This window comes from Peromyscus eremicus, chromosome 15 (assembly GCF_949786415.1).
Source record: "Peromyscus eremicus chromosome 15, PerEre_H2_v1, whole genome shotgun sequence".
Lineage (NCBI taxonomy): Eukaryota > Metazoa > Chordata > Mammalia > Rodentia > Cricetidae > Peromyscus > Peromyscus eremicus.
Window position 1 is genome coordinate 23,096,091 of NC_081431.1, and position 24,828 is coordinate 23,120,918.

The 24,828-nt window shown below is 41.0% G+C and overlaps 1 protein-coding gene across 1 annotated transcript; it reads right to left on the minus strand.

Annotated features, from left to right (window-relative positions):
* Positions 1-438: 438 nt before the first annotated feature.
* Positions 439-24,306, minus strand: Cd48 (CD48 molecule). Its single transcript, XM_059280823.1, has 4 exons — positions 24,174-24,306; positions 8,117-8,419; positions 5,036-5,299; positions 439-852 (listed from the first exon to the last, which is right to left on the minus strand). The coding sequence occupies exons 1-4, from the start codon at positions 24,247-24,249 to the stop codon at positions 773-775; spliced, it is 723 nt and encodes a 240-aa protein (XP_059136806.1). The 5' UTR covers positions 24,250-24,306; the 3' UTR covers positions 439-772.
* Positions 24,307-24,828: the final 522 nt, after the last annotated feature.

Here is a 24,828-nt window from a genome sequence, read left to right on the forward strand (position 1 = left end):
ATGAGTGGGTCTCTGATTATTATTATTTTTTTTTTTCCGAGACAGGGTCTCTGTGTATGTAGCTTTAGCACCTTTCCTGAAACTCACTCTGTAGCCCAGGCTGGTCTTGAATTCACAGAGATCCGCCTACCTCTGCCTCCCACATGCTGGGATTAAAGGTTTGTGCCACCACCACCCGGCAAGGTTCTCTGATTCTTGTGTGTGAGCTTGGGGCTCTTTTACTTTTTGGGAGTTGCCTTGTCCAACTTCAATGTGATGGTTTTTGTTTTAGCTTATTATATTTTATTTTGTTTTGTTTTGTTGTTACTTCTTAGAAGTAGTGATGAACTGGGAGAATTAGAGGGAGGGGAAACTGTAATTAAGATATATTGTACAAGAAAAGAATTGATTAAAAAAAGAAAGAAAAAACCAACAACATTAACATAATGTAGTCACATATTTCGGTGAAAAAAATCCATTTATCTTTAATGAATGTTGGAAAACAAATAGGGTATATAAAATTAGATATTAACCACAATTTTTAAAAGGTTATTATAAAATCTTTGTAAAGGGATGGACACACAGGTCAGAGGCACATCACATTTGTAGCATGCACAAAGCCCTGGACTTAACACTAGGATGGTAAGAAAATGCAAATCCTCACAAATGTTCAACAACACAATTTCTTCTGTCCCATAGAGCCAGAGCTGCTTTCCTGGTTAGGAGTACTGCTGGTGATAAAGGCAGGGTCTTGTGGCCTTGTAGTTTCATTCTTGAGTGAGAAGAGTTCATCTCAGGTCAGCAGGAAGGCATAAATGATGGGTACCATGACCACCAGCCAAGTTGCAATCCAAAGTACTCCAGAGGATTTGACTGAAAGAAGAAAATCCCAAATACTTAGACCTTGATCACTGTGTTGAAAAGGGAGATGAAGACCGGGCATAGGGGTTCCTCCCTGAACCTAATCCCAGCTGCCTAGGGAAATCTTCCTCCTTGCAAAAACTCAACCTCTTCAGATGTAAAGACTTTGGAAATTCCTTAAATATCATTGGCTTGGCTGAATCCTGTAGTGGACATTTACCTTGACTTATCTGTAGGACTAGGGAAGAACCAATCCCATACACAGGAGGGCAATGAGATAAGGCCATGCCAGGTGTAGATAGATGGCCTTGAAAATGTGCACCACTGACTGTAGGGACAGAGGGATCACGTCTCCTTGTTTCTCTACCTCAATAATCATTTGTACTAACTAGGAGGAAGGTGGGGGGAGGGGACAGGAAAGAAGGAAGACAGATCACAATGAAGGGAAGAGAAGAAGAAGTGTGAGCATAGGAAAGGGAATAAATGATAATAATGAGAAGGGAAATTGGAACACTTTCTAGGAAATTTCAAGTGGTAAAAGAATGTCAGGATTGGTTTAGCCTTTCTCAAAAGGGGGGGTGGTGGCTTTATTTTCTCTGTGGTCACTCCCACTTTTAAAGGGACAGGATTACACCTCTTGCTTTTTCCAGGTCTCAGAATGTTGTATTGACAGGAAAATGACCAGCCTGATTGTGCTCTCATAACCCCATGTCTATTACATTGGATCTGTAGCAAGAGAGCACGTTATGAGAGCATGAAGAGACACGACTAGTCAGCTGAAATGAGAACAAGAACATCTAGGCCCATGTGCAGAAGCAGAGGCAAAGGAGCTAGCCCAGAGGACCAAGCCCTGAAAAACCACGAATAGCAGTGTCTCCAGGATCCAGGATCTCTGGTGAGAGGATACTATGGAAGTTGCTATGGCCAGAATCTGGGCCCTGGTAACCCTAAGAACCTAGGCTCAGCCACTCATCTTTAACAGTCCAATTAAAGAGACAAAACAATAGTGAAAGCATAAAGGGGGGGGTGTATTAAAACTACGTTGGGAAGAGGGAGAAATAGGTCCAGTAACATTTCCCACTACAATGTCCACATTCAGCTTTTAACATGAAGTTCAGGTTTGAATAGAAGGCAAGAGGTTTGCTGTCTTAGTCAAAGTTGGTCCCTTATGTCATTGTCCTGGTTTTAATCTCTCCTGCAAGGTGTTCTGACAAGATGTCCTAACTGTGTGAAATCTCTTCCCTGGAGACAAATCCTTCCTCTGGCTGGTGCCTGGCTTTATAGCCCCCGTTTGTTTTATTATCGGATCCTGGAGAAATTCTAATTTTAGTGTGTGTGTGTTGTGTGTATGTGTGTGTGTGTGTGTGTGTGTGTGTGTGTGTGTCTGTCTGTCTGTCTGTTTTAGTCAGTGTTCTATTTCAGTGAAGAGACACCATGTCCATGGCAACTCCTATAAAGGAAAGCATTTTAACTGGGACTTGCTTATAGTTTCAGAGGTTTGGTCCATTCTCAGCACAGCAGGAAGCCTGGTGGCATGAAGGCAGACATGGTGCTGGAGAAGGAGCTGAGAGGTCTATATCTGGCTCAGAAAGAGATCTTGGGGCTGGCTTGAGCATTTGAAACCCCAAAGCCCACTCCCAGTGACATGCTTCCTTCAATAAGGCCACGCCTACTACAACAAGGCCACACCTCCTATTCCCTGTCAAGGAGTCCCACTCCCTAGTGAGCAAACATTCAAATATGTGAGCCTGTGGGCACCAATCCTCTTCAAGCCACCACAGTGTCCATTGCTTTAATGGTCTGATCCAAATGGAAGGTAACATTATCTCTGTATTAGAATACCTTTATTCCTGCTAAGATGGTTACATTTCTACATTTCCCTTCTCTTTGTTTTTATACCTCAGGTTTTTTAGTTGAAAAAATATTTTTTCATGCAATATGTTCTGATCATAGTTTTCTCTCTTTCCTCTCCTCCAGATCTTCCTCACTTCCTCACTCATCCAACCCTATACTTTCATTCTCTGTCTCTTTAGCAAACAAACAAACAAAAACAAACAAACCAGAATAAAACAAACAGAAAAAAAAGGACAAAGAAAAAGATGAGAAACACATACACATGCAGACACATAACATCAGAAACCATAATATATAAAGGTAAAAAATGCCCAAACAAACCATTATGAGACGAGTAAAAAATATTGCCCCAAATACCATTGAATTCATTTTGTGTTGGCCATCTACTGCTGGACATGGGCCTACTGTGTAGTGTGGTTTGTATATTCAGTGAGGGATTGGGGCTCATGTCCACTTCTCTCTCTCAGTGCTGGGACTTCATCTGGCTTGGACCTGTGCAGGCCCTGTACATGCTGCCACGGTCTCTATGAATTCATATGTACATCAGTCCTGTTCTGTCTGGAAGGCACTGTTTCTTTGGTGTCTTCCATCCCCACTGGTTCTTATGATCTTTCTGCCTCCTCTTCTGCATAGCTCCCTGAGACCTGGTACACCTAAGTCTTGAGGTAAAATATGCTTACATCTGAAATAAATATCACAAATAGAATCCAAGTAGGGGCTGCAGTCAGAAGACAGTGAGTGTCCCCTAATTGTGGATAGTAATTTCTCCATAACCCCTCGGCTTCAGTTGCTTTGGGAAGGATTAGTTCAAGTGACTCCATTTTTATTGTTGGCATTGAGACATGATCTCACCATGAAGACTACACTGGCACCAAACAAATTTTATCCTCCTGCTTCAGTCTCCCAAGTGCTGGGATTAGATGAGCTAACATGCTCCACTTTCAACAGCTAATGTTGAAATTACCTGTTCCCAAATGGAGAGTACATGTTTCTCTTTAGAATATCTTTACTCCTGCCAGGAGAGTGTCATGAACATGCCATGGGTCACAGAAAAGCATTGTAACCACAGGTATGAGATGGTCTGAAGAAAAACGTGTATTAACAGAGCAAAAGGATGGCACTTTTAAATATGGAGGATGGGATGGCTAGAGAGTTCTGGAGACCGTAAACAAATTCGTTAAGGGGTTCCCCCAAGTCCAGTTGTCTCCAGAGTTAGAGGAACCAAATCTAACTTAGATGTCATTAATTTACCATTAATTAATTACTGTTTACCATTAGTGACTATTTTGCCAGGATCAATGTTAGATAGGTTACATGTATCCTTTGTTTATTCCTTGTAGCATTGTAACTATTTTGTAACTTACATTTAAGAGTAACTTACATTTGTTGTAACTTACATTTAAGAGATATGTAGCTGGAAGAAACTAAGCTACCTAGCTAGTCACTAAGTGACTATGATAGCTAAACTCAGTGGTCAACTTGGTGAGCTGCGGACTCACCAGGAGATGCACATCTGAGAGTGTCTGTTAAGGATGTTTCTGGAGATATTTAACTAAGGAGGAAAGATCTGCACTGAATGGGGGCAGCAGCATCCCATAAGCTGGGGAATGGAAGATGGGAAAGGAGGAAGACCACCGAGTACCAGCACTCATCTCTCTGCTCCCTGACTGTGGACACGACACGAACCGCCATCTTACATTTCTGTCGCCACGCCTTCCCTGTCATGATGGGCTGAATTCTTACCTTCCTCCCTGTAGTTGTTTTCGTATGGTATTTTATCATATCAACAATAAAAATAACTAATACAGAGACTATCTCAGGAGCGGCCTGAGGTGTGACTAACTCTCAAACCTAGGACTTCAGTGGCACCTGGTAGGTCTGAATTAAAGGGGCGTGACACTATGTGAATGGATGTTTCTAGGCAACCCAGAGAAATCTGAAACATGAAGCCTAGAGTTTGCCTTCCTACCTTTACCAAGGAACATAATACTGGGGCAGTCTCTTCCTTGCTTCTACTCACCAACCTCTCTCTCACTCATCCACTTTTCCTGATTTCTTTGCCTGGACTACTCTCCCACTTTCCTACTTTCCCTAATTGTTCTGATATCTCAGGCTGTCCTACAATCACTCAGGACTCAGCTTTTAGGAAAGACAAGATGAGCTGGGTGGTACATGACTATAGAGCCGGGTAGAAGCCAGGTCTCTGAAACTCCAATGACACCTTTGAGACTCTCCACCACATTCTCTGTCAGAAGGCAGAGTAGGAACCCCATATCTTTCTTCATTCAAAGGAAATCAGTCATCATGTGCCCACTTCAGCTCCCTGGAAGATAATTCTTACCTGTACAAAGTGAAGTGAAGTACATGGTGTCGTTTTTGTTGCTTACAGGGTTGCTGACTTGGCAGGTGTAAGATGTAGACCAGTTCTGGGGAGTGATGATGAGGTCAAGCACATCTCCTTGACCCTCTTTGGGGAGAGGCCTCGTGTTGTCATACCAAGTGTAGTCAACATTCTGTCCCTCTACCTTACATGATAGCTTCAGATGACAAGACTCAGCCGAATCTTCAGTCTTCTCAAAATTTATGGACGGCTTGGACACAGGATCTGAAAAAAGTTTGTTATGAGACAATGAGCTTATGCATTTTGGGGGCATTCACGATGCAAGGATTTGGCCAACAAACTACAAAGGCAAACAGGGAGGAGCCGTGATTGCCTTTCAAGGTGGTTATGGACGAGAGACTCCTACAGATAGATCCAGGGAGCAACTTTGTCTTCAAGAGGCTACCTTTTGGTGGTGATGCTAAGGTAGATCCAGGAGGGGGAGCCAGAGTTCATTACATGCCATTAGGAACAAAGTGTCCTGATGGTCATCTGTGAGCCAAGTGCTAATGGGGAGATCAGCTGGCTTCTGACTGTGTTTCCTAACTATCTGAGATACTCAGGGCCTGTTATCTAACAAAAGCCCACAGCCAGCACCAGTGGGGGCCACTCTGAACCTGGAGTTCAGATGCAGGGAGAATCCTGAAGGGCCTCAACCTGCACACAGCAAAGCCCTTCAAGGAGGCTTAGATCTATATACAAACCTGTCATCTTCGTCTCAGTTGTGAATCAGAAGCTCATAAAGAAAAATGAATTTGTTTAGTTTGCCCAGATGATATAATGTCATTTTCTATATGACTTTCTAAGTACTTAATAAACTCATTAAGTTTGCTTCATTCCTGCTCACCATGAATTCTTTTCTGTGGGGTAGTCAAGGATCCAGCTTTATCCGAGCAGAAATCCCCAAAGGGAAGGTGAACTCTTTAGGCCGCTGGTGGCTGTTTGGTTATCGCTCACCCCAAACACACATTGTGCCTGTGGCCATCTTAGAAACTGTAAAAAGCTAGGAGACAAAGGCTAGAACACATACATTTAACTGCAAAATAGACTAATTGGTCTTTTCCTGAAGAAAATGGAACCTGGACGTTGGGTTGTTTCTGAAACCACTTTTATTTAATTCTGGGCCAAGGAAAATGTTTTAAGCCCAGTCATCTTGAAAGAGAAAAGATGTAGGGTTTCTACTCATTCTTGGCCTCATAGATTTCTTTGTTCCTAGCTCTGCCGGTGCAGCAGGGACACACGCCACAATACAGCCAACTAAGGAGTTTCCTATCCCTTTGGGAACCTTCATTTGGGTAAAGCAAAGAATTCCATAATGAACCATAATGAAGCAAAGTTAATGAGTTTATTAAATATTTAGATGGAAGGTCACATAGCAAAAGACATTAAATAATCTAGGCAAACCATAAATAAATGGATTTTTCTTTATGAGTTTCTGATTAGGTGCTAAGCCAAGCACTGATAGTTAAGTCATTTTAATGGCCAGATCTGTAGCTTCCTGAAGCTTGGGACTGAACTGGCCCTGTTCTCAGTCTTCCACCTCTCAGGCCTTCTTAGCTCTTTGGCACTCCCTTGAATTGCTCTACAGAGTTCCTTAGAACAACTTCTCCTTTTTTGGTAAAGGTACAAAAAGTTGGCTTCTGTCACTTCCCTCCAAAGAACTTTACCTAATATGGAAAAAGAGATATTAATATCTTACACCATGGTGCCACAGCTACTGAGTAACTGACCAGGGGGTTTTTAAAGTGTTAATGGACATATAATAACTATATGTATTTGTGGGATACTATGTGATAATTAAATATACACATGTAATAATTACTTCAAGAAAATTAAGATTTGCCTCCTCAAATATTTATCATTTCGTGTTGGGAATATTTGAGATGTTCTTTCCCAGCTATTTTGAAGTACTGTGCTATGGAACCCCAGAGAGAACTCCTTCTATTTAACTTTATCTTTGTTTTCATTATCCAACTTCCCCTGAGTGACCATGAAATCAACCTTCTTAGCTTCCACAAATGAGTGAGAACGTGGAGTGTTTATCTTTCTGTACATAGTTATTTCATTGAACTGGAGCTTTAAACCTAGGTCTGTCTGGCCCCAAAGATGATGCCCTAATCTTATTTCTATATGAACTGGTTAGGCTGAAGCTGTAAATAGAGGTTTTTGACTCAGTCTGATAGAACTCTCCTAGAGAACTGTCTCAACTTACATTTTTACTATCTTTTTTTCTGTAAGTCTGATGCAGTTCGAGTTCAGAAAGAATTAAGGTACCTTCAAAACTAATATAAGTTGCTTACAGGATGGAATGAAGGAACTAGAGAAGAAATAGTCTTTTTTGTTTTCAGTCTGGTAAGGTTTGTTTCTCCCTGTTTGTGGTTCCTCAAAAAGGACTCACATTAAAGGTTTGGTCACTAGTAGGCAGTACTTGTGGAAAGTAATTGGTTTAAAAAGTTATGATCTCATCAATTGATTGATTTACTGATGGACTAATAATTGAATGGGCTATTGGGAAATGGTAGAAAGTGGAAGGAGGGACCTAATTGAGAAAGGGAATCACTAGGAACATGTCTTTGAAAGATATATCGTGTCCTTGGCCCTTCATCGTAGTACCTCCTTCCCAGTGGTACTAGGTGAGCAGCTCTGCTCCATTGCCCTTTTCCCCTACCCTGCCATGATGCTCTGCCTCCCAGAGTTCCATAGTGATGGAGCCAATGGACCATGGATCATACGATCTCTGAAGCCCAAATCAACCTTACCTTGTCTGAACTCTTTATCTGAGGATTTTATCTTAGGAATGAAAAACTAACACAATTTTTCCTTAAATCTTAGACTCACTTACTTCAGAAAGACTTTAAATGGGTGACAGTTATCAGCTTTGCTATCTCCTGGGTCAGACTCATTCACAATTAGATGTGTCTCTGGGAGAAATTAATTAAATGTGTCCTGACGGTCTCTTCTCCCTCCCCAACTCCCTCCCCAACTCCCAGTAAACCAGCAAGGTCCCTGAATAGGCACTTGTTCCTTGACTCCAAAACTCACCAAATACATTCAGGGTTATCCTGTACTCTTCCTCAGTTCCACGTAACACTCTCAGGTAGTAGAGACCTTTGTCTTCTTTCCGAACATTAGAGATATGAAGTTCACCACTTGTATGGTCAAGTTCGACCCTGCCCTTAAATACAGAATCGTAGATAGTCTCTCCACCATTGTATTCATATTCTAAAATCTTCTGTTTGGTAGTGTGAAGCCAGGTGAGACGTTTGTAGGATCCAAGATCTTTCTTGAGGACTTTCAGGGTTATGTTGCTGCCAGTTGAAGCATTTACCTCTAGTGGTGAATGATCTGCCAATGAAAGTCAGAGTGAGACCCATCCTGGAGAAAGCAGTGCTGTCCAATGGCCCAGCTTTTGCTTGAGCTGGTAGAAGAGGAAGAAGTTAGAAACTGAGAAACAGGGGTGGGGCAGGGTGGAGCAGAACATATTGATTATAATCCCAAATTTTTTCTGTCATACAAAAAGACAAAGGACACTAAGCTGATCCTGTTACTTTCTTGTTCATAGGCCCACCCCCCAGAGTTTTAAATAAATTGGTTCCAAGTCATCTCCCTCTGTGGGCCTGTTTCTTATTTGTTCAGTTGTATTCAATAAACACATTAGTCATAGACATAGACATCATTATTATATAATTACATTCTAACAGAATTAATACACAAGTGTAAGCTGAACATAAAAACAAATCAGCCTGGGCTGAGGGTGTAGCTTAGTTGGTAGAGTGCTTTTCTGTAATCCTAGCCTTCAGGGGATACAGGCAAGAGGATCACAAGGTCAAGGTCCTCCTTGTCTACATAGTAAACTTGAGGCCAACTTGGGATACATAAGACTCTGTCTTTAAAAAGTTAACATATAATGTCTTGTTACTACAGCAAAGACAAGGACAAGGTGGTGTGGGAATAAGCCACGATATGGAGTATAGAATAGGGCACGGGGGGAAAGCTGGGAAAAGCTCTTTGAAGCAATGGCCACTAATGTGAGTTAGAAGATGTTTAAAAGAGAATACTTGTTGAGGATCATGTGTTAGGTGCTATATGAGGAGGTGGGAATATGTTGGTGAGTTAAACGTAAGAGGCCCTTGAGCTAACAATAAGAAATAAATATTCCTGCCAGAGAAGCAGGTAGGCTGACTGAAGATCTTCATCTCTCCTTCTACTCTTCCAGATTTAATCCCCCAGCCTCATCTCTAGATCTGCTTCCTTCTATTCTGTGGATACCCTCAGCCCTGCCAGCCCATACTCTAATCTAAGTGTGAGCTCCAATACCCATAAAAACATTTTAGCTGGAACATTCAGTGGCCACACCTATCAGGGCACCAGAAGAATTTCCAAAAGGCAACAGCCACCACACTATCCTAAAATCCATAGAGGAAAAGAAACCAAGGAACGAAACACCCACCAACAAAGACAAGGCCGGATACCAACACCTAGAGCTACAATCTTCCAAATCTCAGATGCCTAGATACCATTGTGAAAACACAACCAATGATAACCAGGACAATATGGCTCAATAGAGCCCAGCAACCCTCTGACAGCAGACACTGAGGCACAAGGAAAAGACCTTAACAGCCTTTATGAATGTGGTAAAATTCCTTAGAGAGGAAATGAACAAGTCCCTTGAAGAAATCTACATAAACACAAATGAAGAGTGGAAGGAAATGAATCAAACCAAAATCAAAAGTAGAAATAGAATCAAGCCAAACTGTAGGAAATCAGGAAATGAAACATTTAGGAACTTGAATAGGAACCACAGAGGCAAGCTTCACCAGTGGAAGATAAGAGACAGAGAGAATCTCAGACATCAAAGACATAAGTGGATACACCATTCAAAGAAAATATTAAATCTAAAATCTCCTTGTAAAAAACAACCAAGAAATCTAGAACATCATGAAAAGACCATTTCTAGGAATAATAGGAGTAGAGGTGGGAGAAGAAACATAGGTCAAAGGCCTATGAAATATTTTCATATTTCAGAAAAATATTTTCAATGAAATCATGGAGGAAAATTTCCCTAACCTAAAGAAAGAAATGCCTATCAAAGTATAAGAAGTATACTGAATACCAAATAGACTGGACCATAAAAGAAAGCCCCACCCCCTGCACATGATAATCAAAATGCTAAATGTACAGGACAAAAAAAGAATATTAAAATCTGCAAGGGGTAAAAGGCCAAGTAACTTATAAAGGCAGACATATTAGAATTACACCTGACTACTCAATGGATACTTTAAAAGATAGAAGAGTCTGGACAGATGAGCTGCAGACTCTAAGAGACCACATATGTCATTCCTGACTAGTATACCCAGCAAAACTTTATATATATATATATATATATATATATATATATATATATATATATATATATATATATATATAATAAGATACTCCATGATAAAACCAAATTTAATCAATATCTTTCTAAAAATCCAGCTCTACAGAAGGTGCTAGAAGGAAAACTCCAAACTAAAGAGGTTAATTACACCTAAGAAAACACAGGGAATAAATAATCCCAGACAAGCAAAGTCAAAAGAAGGGAACCCACACACACACACCCACACCACCACCACTACCACCACCACCACCACCAACAGCAATAACAATGAAATAATGGGATACAACAAACATTGCTCATTGACATCTCTCAATATCAATGGTCTCAATTCTCCAATTTAAAAAACCCACAAATTAAGAGAAAGGGTACAAAAAAACCAGGATTCATCCTTCTGCTGCACCCAACAAACACACTTTAATATCAAAGGTAGGCATCAAATCAGGTTAAAGAGTCAGAGAAAGATATTCCAAGCAAATAAACTAAAGGAGCGAGCTGGTATTGCCATTTTGATATCTAATAAAATAAATTCAACCCAAAACTTATCAGAAGAGATAGAGAAGGACACTACATACTCATCAAAGGAAACATCCACCAAAAGGACATTGCAACTCTTAACATCTATGCCCCAAATGCAAGGGTACCCACATTTGTAAAAGAAACAGTACTACAGTTCAAATCACACACTGACTCTTACGCACTGATAGTGGGAGACTTCAATACCCCAGTCTCACCAATAGACAGGTCATCCAGACAAAAACTAAACAGAGAAATGCTGGAGCTAATTGATCTATAAACCAAATGAACCTAACAGATATTTACAGAACATTTCAACCAAGCACAAAAGAATATACCTTCTTCTCTACACCTCATGGAGCTTTCTCCAAAATTGACCACATACTCAGACACAAAACAAGCCTCAAAAGATGGAAAAAAATTGAAATAACTTCTTGCATCCTCTCTGACTACCATGGATTAAGCTGGATATCAACAAAAAAAACAGAAACAGCAGAAAGCTTACAAACTCATGGAACTGAACAACTCACAACTGAATAAAGAATAGACGAAGACAGAAATTAAAGACTTTCTAGAATTGAATGAAAATGAATACACAGCATACCCAAACTTATGGAATACAATTAAAGCGGTTCTAAGAGGCAAGTCTGTAGCACTAAGGTTCTACATGAAAAATTTGGAGCAATCTCATACTAGTAACATAACAGAACACCTGAAAACTTTAGAGCAAAAATAAGTAACCACACCAAATAAGAGCAGAAGGTAAGAAATAATCAAACTCAGGGCTGAAGTTAATAAAATAGAAACAAAGAGAACAATACAAAGAATCAACAAAATAAAAAGTTGCTACTTTGAGAAAATCAACAAACCCTTATCTAAATTAACCAACAGGCAGAGAGTGAATGTCCAAATTAACCATATCAGAAACAAAAAGGGGGACATAACAACAGACATTGAGGAATCCATAGAATCATAAGAATATACTTTAAAAAACCTGTACTCCCACGAAATTGGAAAATCTAAAATAAATGGATAATATTTTGATACATCCCACTCAACAAAGCTAATCAAAATAAGCAATTTAAACAGACCTAGTAAAATAGAAGCAGTTGTTAAAAGTCTCCCAATCAAAAAAGGTCATGGCCAGATAGTTTTAGCTCAGAATTCCATCAGACTTTCAAAGAAGAGTTAATGCCAATACTTTTCAAATTATTCCACAAAATAAAAACAGAAGGAACATTGCCCAATTCATTTTTATGAGGTCACAGTTACTCTGATACTCAAACCACATAAAGACTCAACAAAGAAAGAGAATTACAGACTAGTTTCCCTTATGAACATAGATGCAAAAATACTTGCAAACTGAATCCAAGAAACATCAAAAATATCATTGACCATGATCAATTGGGCTGCATCCCAGAGATGCAGGGATGGTCAATATATATATAAAACTAAATACAATCTACCACATGAATAAATTGAAAGAAAAACCAAATCATCATCTCATTAGATACAGAAAGGCCTTTGACAAAATTCAATAGCCGTTTATGATAAAAGTCCTAGAGAGATTAGGGATACAAGGGGAATACCTCAACATAGCAAAGGAAGTTTACAATAAGCCTATAGCCAGCATCAAATTAAACATAGAGAAAATCACAGCATTTCCACTAAAATCAGGAACAAGACAAGGTTGTCTGTTCTCTTGATAGCTATTCAATATAGTGGTTGAAGTCTTAGCCAGAGTAGTAAGACAACTGAAGGAGATCAAGGGATACAAACTGGAAAGGAAGAAGTCCAATTATCTTTATTTGCAAATGATATGACAGTATATAGAAGTGACCATAAAAATTGCCCCTGGGAACTCATACAGCTGATAAACACTTTCAGCAAAGTAGCTAGATACAAAATTAGCTCACAAAATCAGTAGCCCTCTGGGGTGGTTTGAAAGAAAGTGGTCCCCAAAGGAAGTGGTACTCTTAGGAGGCATGTATTTGTTGGAGTGTGTGTGGTCTCGTTGGAGGAAGCAGGTTTTGAGGTCTCATATATGCTCAAGCCACACCCAGTGAGACAGACCTCTTCCTGTTGCCTGCAAATCAAGATGTAGGAATCTCAGCTCCATCTCCAGCACCATCTCTGCCTGCGTGCTGCCTTGCTTCCCACCATGATGGTAAGGGACTAAACCCCTGAACTGTAAGTGAGCTACCCCATTAAATGTTTTCCTTTATAAGAGTTGCCATGGTCATGGTGTCTCTTCACAGCAATAGAAACATTAACTTAAGGCATCTTTCTATATACAAATGACAAACAGGCTGAGAAACAGATCAGGGAAGTAGCACCTTTCACAATAGCACCAAATGATATAAAGTGTGTTAACTCTAACTAAGCAAGTGAAAGACTTGTATGATAAAACCTCAAGTCATTGAGGAAAGAAATTGAAGAAGATATCAGAAGATGGAAAGATCTCCCTTTCTAATGGATCTGTAGGATTATCAGAGTAAAAATGGCCATCATGTCAGAAGCCATCCATAGATTCAATGCAATCCTCACCAAAATTCCAACACAATTCTTTACAGATCTTGAAATGGCAATTCTCACCTTCATATGGAAACCACACACACACACACACACACACACACACACACACACACACACACACACACACACCCCAACAGGATAGCTAAAACAATCCTGAATCAATAAAAGCTCTGTGGGAAGTATCACTAATCCCGATTTCATGTTGTATTACAAGGCTAAAAATAGCATGGTATTGGCACAAAAACAGATATGTAGATCAATGGAATTGAACTGAAGACCCAGACATAAATCCACATATCTATGGACACCTGATTTTTTTTTTTTAATAAAGAAGCCAGACACACATACAGGGAAAAAAGACAACTTTTTCTACAAATGGTCCTGGTCAAACTTGATGTAGACATGTAGAAGAAGGCAAGAAGATCCATACTAATCACTCTGTGCAAAACTCAAGTCCAAATGGATGAAAGACCTCAACATAAAACCAGATACACTGAACCTGATAGAAGAGAAAGTGGGGAATAGCCTTGAACTCAATGGCACAATGAAAGATGTTCTGAACTGAACACTGTTAGCACATGCCCTAAGATCACGAAACTGAGAAGCTCCTGCGCAGCAAAGGATACTGTCACTTGGACAAAGTGGCAGCCCACAGAATGGGAAATGAGTTTCACCAAATCCACATTCAATAGAGGACTAATATTCAAAATATATGAAGAACTCAAGAAACTAGATTTAACCAACCCAATACTACAATTAAATACTCTGGTGATGGGATGGCTAAACACCCTAATTGTCGTGCTAGAAACCTCATCCAACTACTGAGGGATCTGGATGCAGAGATCCATGACTAGGCCCCAGGTGGATCTCTGGGAGTCCAATTAGCGAGAATGAGGAGGGTTTATATGAGCGAGAATTGTTGAGACCAAGGTTGGATAAAGCACAGAGACAAATAGCCAAACGAACGGAAACACATGAAATATGAACCAATGGCTGAGGGGTCACCAACTGGATCAGGCCCTCTGAGTGGGTGAGACAGTTGATTGGCCTGATCTGTTTGGGAGGCATCCAGGCAGTGGCACTGGGTCCTGTGCTCATTGCATGAGTCGGCTGTTTGAAACCTGGGGCCTATGCAGGGTCCCTTGGCTCAGCCTGGGAGGAGGGGACTGGACCTACCTGGACTGAGTCCATCAGGTTGATCTCAGTCTGTGGGGAAGGCTTTGCCCTGGAGGAGATTGGAATGGGGGGCGGGCTGGGGGGAAGGTGAGGGGGGGGCGGGAGGGGGGAGAACAAGGGAATCTGTGGCTGATATGTAGAACTGAATTGTATTGCAAAATAAAAATTTAAAAAAAAAAAAGGGACCAATCTAAATTGAGAATTCTCAACATAGAAAACTCAAATGACTGAGAAACACTTAAAGAAATGTTCAACATCCTTAGTCATCAGAAAATGCAAAATAAAACTACCTTGAGATTTTATCTTACATCTGTCGGAATAGATAAGATCAATAACACAAGTGACAGCTCATGCTGTCAGGGATGTGGAGTAAAGGGAACATTCATCCATTGCTGGTGGGAGTGCAAACTTGCACAGCCACTATGGAAGTAAATATGGTAGTTCCTTAGGAAGATGGGAATGAATCTACCTTAAGATCTGCTATATCATTTGTGGTAGTTTGAATGAAATTGCCCCCCATAATCTCATAGGCAGTGGCACTATTAGGAGGTGTGCCTTTGTTGGAGTGGGTATGGCCTTGTTAGAGAAAGTGTGTCATTGTGGGGGCAGGTTTTGTGGTTTCTTATGCTCAGGATACCACCCAGCGTCTCAGTCAACTTCCTGTTGCCTGCAAGATGTAGGACTCTCAGCTGCTTTTCTAGTACTATGTCTGCCTACAGGCCACCATGCTCCCCACCATGATGATAATGGACTGAACCTCTGAAACTGTAAGCAAGCCACCCCAATTAAATGTTTTCATTTATAAGAGTTGCCATGGTCATGGTGTCTCTTCACAGCAATAAAAACCCTAACTAAGACACCACTCTTGGGCATATATCTAAAGGATGCTTCATTCTACTACAGAGACACTTGCTCAACCATGTTCATTGCTGCTCTATTCATAATAACCACATATTAGAGACCATCTAGATATCCTTCAACAGAAGAATGGATTTTTTAAATGTAGTATATTTACACAATGGAGTATTATTCATCTGCTTAAAAAATGACATAATGAATTTTGCAGGTAAATGGATGGAACTAGAAAACATCCTGAGGGAGGTAACTCAGACCCAGAAAGACAAATATGTATGTAATTCACTTATATTAGCTATTAAATCAATGATAACCAAGCTACAATTCATAGAACCACAGAGGTCACGTATCAAGTAAGGGATTAGGGAATACAGATGTATTTCCTTAGGAAATGGAAATATAATAGATAGTTATGGATGGATGGTACAGCTGGTGCAGGAGGACCAAGTAAGGAGGTAGAGAGAAAGAGGTCATGAGGGATGGAATATGGGGAAAGACACCTAAAATTAAGAGCAATTTGAGGGGTATTATGGAAACCTAATATAGTAGAATCTTCCTTATATATTGTGCTAGCATCTTTGGTACAGGAAGGTACTTTGCAGGCTACCAAAGGAGAAAAGTGAACACCAAACAAGCCACAAACCCTTGATCTACAATGGTGTCCTGCCTGCAAGATGCGCTAGGGCAATGGTAGCACAAAGCTTGTGGGAGTAACCAACCAATATCTGATTTGACTTAAGGTCCACTCCATGAGATGAAACCCATACCTGACACTCCTTGGGTGACCAAGAACCAGAGACTATATAGCCCAGGTTTGAGTAAAACCAAATACTATTCTTCTAACAAAACAAACACCTTTTCAATAAAATGACTTCTAATGATGTTCTGCTATACTCGTAGACCAGTACATTCAGCCATCATCAAAGAAGCTTCCTCCTGCAGGAGATGGGAACAAATACAGAGACCCACAGCCACACATTATATAGAGTGAGAACCTTGGAATATTCAGCCCTAAATGGGATATCTTTACCAAATCCTCCTGCTCAGTCCTCAAGGAACTCCATGGAAGAGGAATTAGAAAGAATGTAAGAGCCAGAAAGGATGGAGGACACCAAGAAAACAAGGTCCTTAAAATCAACATGATCAAAGCTCATATGAACTCAGAGAGATGAGGCAGCATGCACAGGGCCTGTGTGGGTCTGCATCAACTCCTCTGTGTATGTATTATGTTTTCCATTTTAGTGTTTTTATGAGATTCCTGAGTATGTGAACAAGTGTATCTCTGATTCTTGTATCTTCTCTTGAGCTCTTTTCCTTTGATGTTTTTTGTCTTGTCCAATTCAACATGATAGCTTTTAATCTTATTATATTTTATTTTGTTATATTTTATTATTATCTCTTAGAAGCCTGTTTGTTTCCTAACAAGAGACAGAAAGGGAGTGGATCCAGTTAGAATGGGTGGTGGAGAGGAACTAGGAGGAGCAGAGGGAGGGGAAACCATAATCAGGATATATTATATGAGAAAAAAATCTGTTTTCAATAAAAGGAAAAATTAATTAAATATAATAACTGAATATGTTATACAGCATATTAGGCAGTGATGATTGCTATGAAAAAAGAGAAAGCAGGGTTACGAATACAGGAGGAGAGTTAGGTCAGGGAGATGTCATGCATAAGGGGATGAGTTTGTTGCATCTGAGCAAAGGCTTCAAGGAGAGGAAACCTAACAGACATCTCCCGTGACCGTGATCCAGGTAGAGGGAGGTCTGCTGCAAAGGCCTGTGGTGGGGAGTGTACCTGCCATGTTTAACCAACACCAAAAAGATCACAGTGGGTAGTGTGGAGTGAAGAAGGAGAATGGGTAAAGAAAGGGGGTAGTGGAAGGGCAGAAGATAATCAGTAAAAGTATTTTTCTTTTAGTGATAGTGTTTTAATTTTGATATAAAAAAAATCCAACTAGGTACAGTGACTTGTAATCCCAGAACTAGGGAGCCTGAGGCAGGAAGGTCAGGAGTTTGGGACCAGCCTGGCTATATAGTGGATTTCAGGCTATCCTAGGCTACATAGCAAGAGCCTCTCAAAAGCAAAACAGAAAATTAATTATATTAGTAGTAATAAAATAAAACAAAAATTTTAAATTATCTTTAAAAATTCCCTGTAAAATAGCTTACATTTGCATAGGTATTTACATTGTTCATAAAAGCAAATCATTAGAAAGTAAGAAAGCGCAGATAATTTTCATAAAGTATTATCTGAGAAAGTTTGGTTTCAAGGCAGAATTACTATAAAGTGATGTCATCGAAGGTTTGGAGTTCCCGAGTTAGTCATTTCTCTGTTGCTGTGATAAAGTGTCATAACCAAAAGTAACTTGGGAGGCAGAGGTTAGCCTACGACTCTGAAGTCACAGTCCATCACTGAGGGAAGTCAAACAGGAACTCAAGGTAGGAAGCTGGAGGCTGGAACTGAAGCAGAAACCATGGAGGATTGCTACTTACTGACTTGCTCAGCCTGCTTTCTTATCCAACTCTGTGCCTCCTGTCCTTATTGGCTCGGCCCACCCACAACAATCATTAATTAAGAAATGGCCTATGGATGGAGGCATTTTCCTCAATTGAGGTTTGTCTTCCTGCACAACTCTAGCTTATATCACCTGACAAAAACCTGATCAAGATAATCCCTTATGTCCTCGGAGGTGCCCTAACCATGTCTCTATGTACCAACAGGGTTTATTAAATAGCAGTTTCAACACATGCAATGGGACCACTTGTTTTCAGTCCAACAGCATAATCTCTTCATCACTTTCATGCTGGGTGACTTCAGATTTGTGGGTATTTTGGAATCTGCCTAAGAGGAACTAGAATTGGGGGATATTTAGCTTGAGCTCAAAAGAATATGTTTGCATGGTTCATTGACTTTTCCATGAGAGGTATTGCCATCCACATAGACAAACAAATGATGCCCTGGAATATCCCTTCTGCCCACTGTAACATCTCACCTGCCATGTTCCTGCTACGTAGCAAGAGGATTGTTAAGTATCTACCATCATTAAGAGCCTCCTCTTCAACTACCAAAAGATAAAAGCATCTATAGCCCCAGAGGTCCCAAAATTCATTCAACCCTTCATTTCAGGATTCACTCATTCTTTCAGTCCACCTATCCATTCAACAAACACTTGTTGAGAACTTACCTGTTAGGTCACAAAGCAGGCCCCAAAATAGCAGTGCTACCGATAATGTCCTAAGAAGATGACCAGGGCCCAACCCAGGTGATCAGAAGAACTCTTACCAGGTAAACTGAGACCTAAACTCAGCATGCCCCCAGACACCTTGTGATTTGGGTCTCTGTCAGGAAAGCACTATTTCCTTTCTCTGTCCCTAATAGTAAACTACTGTAAGCAAAGTGTCCCTAGTTCCCAGGTAACTCAAACAGACAGAGCCCCCTAGAGACTCCCACCCTCCTGCCTGTCATACACAATCTGTTCATTTTCCTGCCCGATCATTGTTCCCTACTCTCTGAGACATTCATCCCACATTAAGCTTTCTCTACACACAGTGTGGTCAGTTTGCTGGTTTCACTCCACTTGCTTAAACTGACTGCCCTGCCCTTTTACCTATGCAGATGCACCTAGACACTTGTTTCCAAATCGCTTCTGAATGGTCCAGTCCATATTTTACTGTATCTCTCACAGAATCATTTCAGTCAGATACTGTACAACCTCATGCCCTGATACCTCTGGGCTTTGATAGCAATGTGTGCAGGTGCCCAGCCTATTAGAGCACATAGCATAAGAGAATATTCCCACTGGGCCTTTTGTCTTAGCTGTTTTTAGATAAAGTATCATGTAACCTAGGTTGACCTCAAACTCACTATGTAGTCAAAGATGACCATTAGTAACAGATTCTCTTGCCTTAGCCTCCCAAATGCTGGGATAGCAGCCATGTGCTACCATGTCCAGGATTTTAAGTCTTTGGATATACATTCCACATTTGCTCTCATTCTTATTTCCATGTGATTTTAATATGTGGCTTCAGTCAGTGATTTACTATTGATATTTTGATTTTTGGGGCCAATGACACACATTTTTAGTAAAGGAGGAGTCTGTTCTGTGATTCCAAGAATCTAAGGTTCTGAGTAACCCTGGTCTCTGCCCACCAGACACTAGTAGCATTTCCTTATTGGGGACAACCAAAAGTGCCTCAGGCATTGGGACAAAAATTCCCCATCCTCATTCATGAAGAACTAACTTAAGTCATCCACGACAGCCTCTCAGACAAACCAGATGTACACTCAGGAGATGGAAAAGCTCGTGATACAATGACAGAGGAAAATGAGCTCTAGACCCTTCCCACGCAGAGAGTGGTGAGAAGAAGTCATGAACAGGATGTTGCATCTTCCTCCTCAACCATCTGCTTGTAACAATTCTGAAAAGGCTGACCTAGCACTGGGTGTGGCTGCTTGCAAAAACAAGGAAGTGATTTGTGGGTGGCTAAAGTCTTGCTGTACTTTCTTAATGGCTATGATTAATTTTTTAGAAGAGACAAGAGTAAAGGGAATGATGGCCATTGGTTTTAACGTAATATGACAAAGCAGTTGGTGGTGTGTCTAGATACTTAAGACAAAGTAACAGTATTTTCCTGTAGCTTATAATAGAGATAGAAATGACCCTGCCTCTGTCCATCCATGTCACTTGTCTGTTAGAAAAGCATAATTATATCTGCTGTGATAGCATATGACTGTATCCCAGCACTTGAAAGTTTGACTCAATAAAATCATGAGTTCAAGGCTGTCCTGTGCTACATGGTGAGACCCTTAAATCATAAGCACACACACACACACACACACACACACACACACACACACACTCACACACACGGGGGAGGGGTCATTATCTCATACGAAGGCATTATTCAGAAAAAAGAAAATGTTCTAAAGAAGAAATTTTGATTAATAAAACCACAAATCTTGTATTTTTAGCAAAATTCTTAAAGAAGAAATGGAGAAGAGTATTGAAGGCATTGGTGTGGTGCCACCTGGAGCTCTCTGATGAGACCAAACATTTAACAAGCCTATATAAACCCATTTAGGAACTAATTTGGCAATAGATATTAAGAGCCTAGATTCAGGTCTTGGTGACAATACCCAGGGTGATCTTTTCTGAGACAGAGAATATAATGAGTTTAGTAGGCTGATTTGACATGGATTCTGAATGTAGAAAGGAAAAACAGAAACCAGCCATCCTTTCAAGATATTACAGTGTGAATGGGAATGAGGCTAGAACATGTGAAAAGACATAGAAGGTAAAGAGAAGTTTCTATTTTGTTTGCTTGATTTAGGGACTGAAATGGCTTAAATTTGTTGTTCAAGTCAAGGTTCTCTGGAATCACAGAACTGATAGAATGATTTATTAGATAGGGGATTTATTGGAGTGGCTCACAGGCTGTAGACCAGCTAGTCCAACAATGGCTGTCTTCTGACAGAGTGTCCAAGAACCCAGTAGTTACTCAGTTCATGAAGGTGAATTCCTCAACTGGTCTTCAGCATATAACAAGAATCCTGAAAAAGTAGGCTTTAATATCAGTGAAGGAATGGACTTGCCAGCAGAGTGAGGGCTAGCAGGCAAAGATAAAAGCTTCCTCCTTCTTTGTCCTCTATACAGGCTGCTATGAGAAGGTGAGGCCAACTTTAGGGTGGCTCTTCATAACTCTAATGATCTAATTAACTAATAATAGCATCCAGCATTCAAAGATGATGGGGGCAAGATTCATTTAAAATGAGATGAACACAAGCTAGGTGAGGGCAGGTGGTGACTGCAAGAGAATGTATGGACTTTGTGCTCAAAATCTGAGCTCTCTCATTAGCCATAGCACTTATTGAGGCATTTCACATTTAAAAAAAAAAGGTGAAATAAGCATAACTATTTTAGAAAATTTACACAAATAGCAGTATTCAAAATCAGCTAGGTACAAAGAATGGACCAAAAAGAGCAATTAGAATTGGTGAGTGCTACTGCTGGTCAATACCAGAAAGTGGTCATTTGGTCCACTTAGGAAAGATAATGGTAGATGGACTAGCATGTGTCTGGTTGTGAGAAGCAAAGAAAACAACTGAGAATAACTGCTAGAATTCTAGCTTGAGAAACTGAACAGATGGACGTGCTATTAATCAAGGCAGATACCAATGAAAGAATAGAAAAGTTGGGGAGGAGAGAAACTATGGAAGGGCTTTTGTTTTTACTTAGTTGTGGTTTTTTTTTTTTTTTTTGTTCCTGCTTGTTTAAGACAGGACCTTTCTATTACATAGCCCTGGTCATCCTGGAACTTGTTTTATGTACCAAGCTGGCCTGGACCACCTGAGTACTGAGATTAACAGCATGCACCACCACACTTGGGTATGGGAATTTTTATTTTAAGTTGGAGCTGAGGATATAGCTCAGTGATAGAGTGGTTGACTGTCAGAAGCCCTATTCCACAAATTTTCATTTTTATCACCCCTCCCATCAGTAAATGGGTTTCTGGTCCTTTCCCCTTGAGGCCAGGTATGGTGGTTCAAATCTGTAATCCCAGCAGTTGGGAAGCAGACGCAGTAAGATTGGGAATTCAAGGTTGTTCTCAGCTACACAGCAAACATGAGGCCGGCCTGGGTTACAAGAGACCCTGTCTCAAAAGAACAATAACAATAACAATAAAAGAACAATAACAATTGTGTCCCCTCCTCTTGAAGCTGGATAGGCCTTCATGACTGCCTTAGTGAACAGAATGCCGAGGTGTGACTTGCAAAGCTAGGTGAGTAATAATAGGCACTATTGGCTGGTTTGTTTTTACTGACTGTAGGAGGCACTACAGTTAGACACTGACCATGTGAATGAAAATGCCTTTCAGATGGCCCTAGACTCCACCATGGTCCCGCTACAAATAGGAGAGCCTCCTTAAATGAAAAGTACCTAGCGGAACCCACCTCTAACTCATGAGTGAAATTAGTTGTAGCTGTTATTTTTGGCACTAGTGCTTTGGGGGCTTGTTTAACAGACAGTTAAAAAAAAGTCAGAACAAAAATGGTGAGTCAAATTTTGAACACAGATCTGGAAAGTCTAGAGTAGACAGTTTTTTGTTTTTTGTTTTTTTTTTTTAAGATGAACAGAAATTCAGGTCTGAGGCACCGGCAAGAGTTTGGGGCCTGAGAGTTCATTTATGTGTATCCCCTGCTCCCATCTGCCTCGGGCTGCAAGTGTGACCTCAGTGCATCCTCACATTTTAAAACTGAGTCTGACCGGAAGTTCCTCATAGACACAGAAAGTATGATATCATGCCCATTTTAGAATAGAGGAAAAAAATTTCAAACAGCCCTACAAGATGGAGTCCAGACAGAAAAGAGCTCTTCTAGTTCCCAGTATAATGTCATTTCCAGTGCACCCTTCTACCTGTAGGGAGAGAGCAAAATGCCACTCAGGAGCAGAGGACACTCTGAATCAGCTCCTTGAAATGGACAGCCTAGGGAACCCCGAGGACAGATGAGGGAAGAGTTGTAAAGAGTGCTTCTCAAACTGTACCCTGAAGACAAATATTACAAAAGAAGCCAGTCAAACGCTCACGAAGTTATGGATATTTGGACCAAAGGGAGCTTTTGAAGCTACTCATTCATTTATGTCACAGCTATTTACTGAGTATATGCCATGCTCCCAGCACTGTGTCTGAGCAGCAGGATGCTGACTCAAGAAGATAGAAACAAATAAGTCATAAGCTACAATTTGAGCCCCAGGATTTCCAGGAGGAAGACGCATGAAAATGGAAGCCCATGGTGAGGCAGGATGAGTTCAGGGTGTACAGAATTCCAGACAGAAAGGCCTAGAGTTAAGAAGGGTGCTTCTTTCTAGGCAAACAACAAAGTTAAGTTCAGTCAGCTCTGTCTCAACAGTGGACCCATGCTTCCTATCAGCTCCGATATCAACGGCCATAATACTGTGCTATGAGCTGATTCAGCCCATGGTGGTAAGTAGAGTTACAAAGGGCTCTGAGGACAGTGCACCCCTAGACTTAAAGCCAGTCTGGGCCACAAGTGCCAGGCACAGATGCATGGCATGAGTATCAGTCAACTTTCCTCCACACAGGGCTAGCTCATCTACCTAAGACTTGCACACCAACACAGTCTTTAAATGCTCTATACTCTTGTTCATTTTACTCCTTTTTACCCATGGAACTGAAATTTGGATCTGTCTCTGACACAGTTTTAGCTCAGGGCAGGACTCCTTATCTAAACGAAGTTCCCAACACCTAATGGGACACATTGCTTCTGAACATAAAACACGGCAGCTAAGCAATGGAGCACCCCTCAGCCAAGAGCTTCTCTTACTTAAAAATATGTTCTGTAATTTCACAGACCAACAGCCACGGGTTAGAGTACCGAGGGCCTACTTCCCCATCTCCCTGCGTCCTGTTTCTCATGACTCCTCATGAAAAGAAACGGGGCCTGATTTTCCCGGGTTAAAGAATGCTCCCCAGCCTTCCCAGAGCCCTGCTGCCAGCATGGAAGTGCCCTGCCCAAGAGCCCACCCATTTCCAGAGTTGAGCTATGTCCCATCTCCCCTTTCCCAGCTGGCCATGCCTTTACTGCACAACCACAGGCAGGCTTGGTGGAAACTACCTTGAAGTCCCGTTATCAGAGGCAGGAGCAGCAGCGGCAGGACCAGGCACCATTTCTGTGTTCTGAGGTAGCACATGCTACTTTGCAAAGCTTCCCGGGGACGCCGGAGACAACTTTGAGAGAAGGCAGGGCACCTTTCCCCAGAAGCAGGAAGTTGTATCTGGTGGGGTTTTTTTTTTGGTTTTTTTTTTCCCCCTTGAGGCACCATAGCAACAGCCTCTTGTTTGTAACCAAGCTGACCTAGAACTCGCAGGAATCTGCTTGCCTCTGCTTCCTGTGTGCTGGGATGAAAGGTGTGTGTCATCACCTGACTGGAGAATCAGGAGTACCTGGAATCCATCCTGAGGGCTACCCACTCAGAAAGCCCAACGGAAGCTATGAACTTTCTCCTCACACAAAAAGCACCGTATTAAATATGGTATATATTACTATACCTTTGATTCTTAAAACCCAATCGTTAGATTCAGTCAGGAGCTAAGACATAGAGTTGCCCATCCAAGCATGGGTGGGCAGAAAGTCTATGAGACCAGATCCATTGCTGGTTTCAATGCAGCGCTGTGTTATTCATTAAGTGGCATTGTTACCATGCGAGAAAGGCCACAAGGCATGACAAAACCTACTATAAGAGTTTTATTAGGAGGAGAGAGGGACAGGA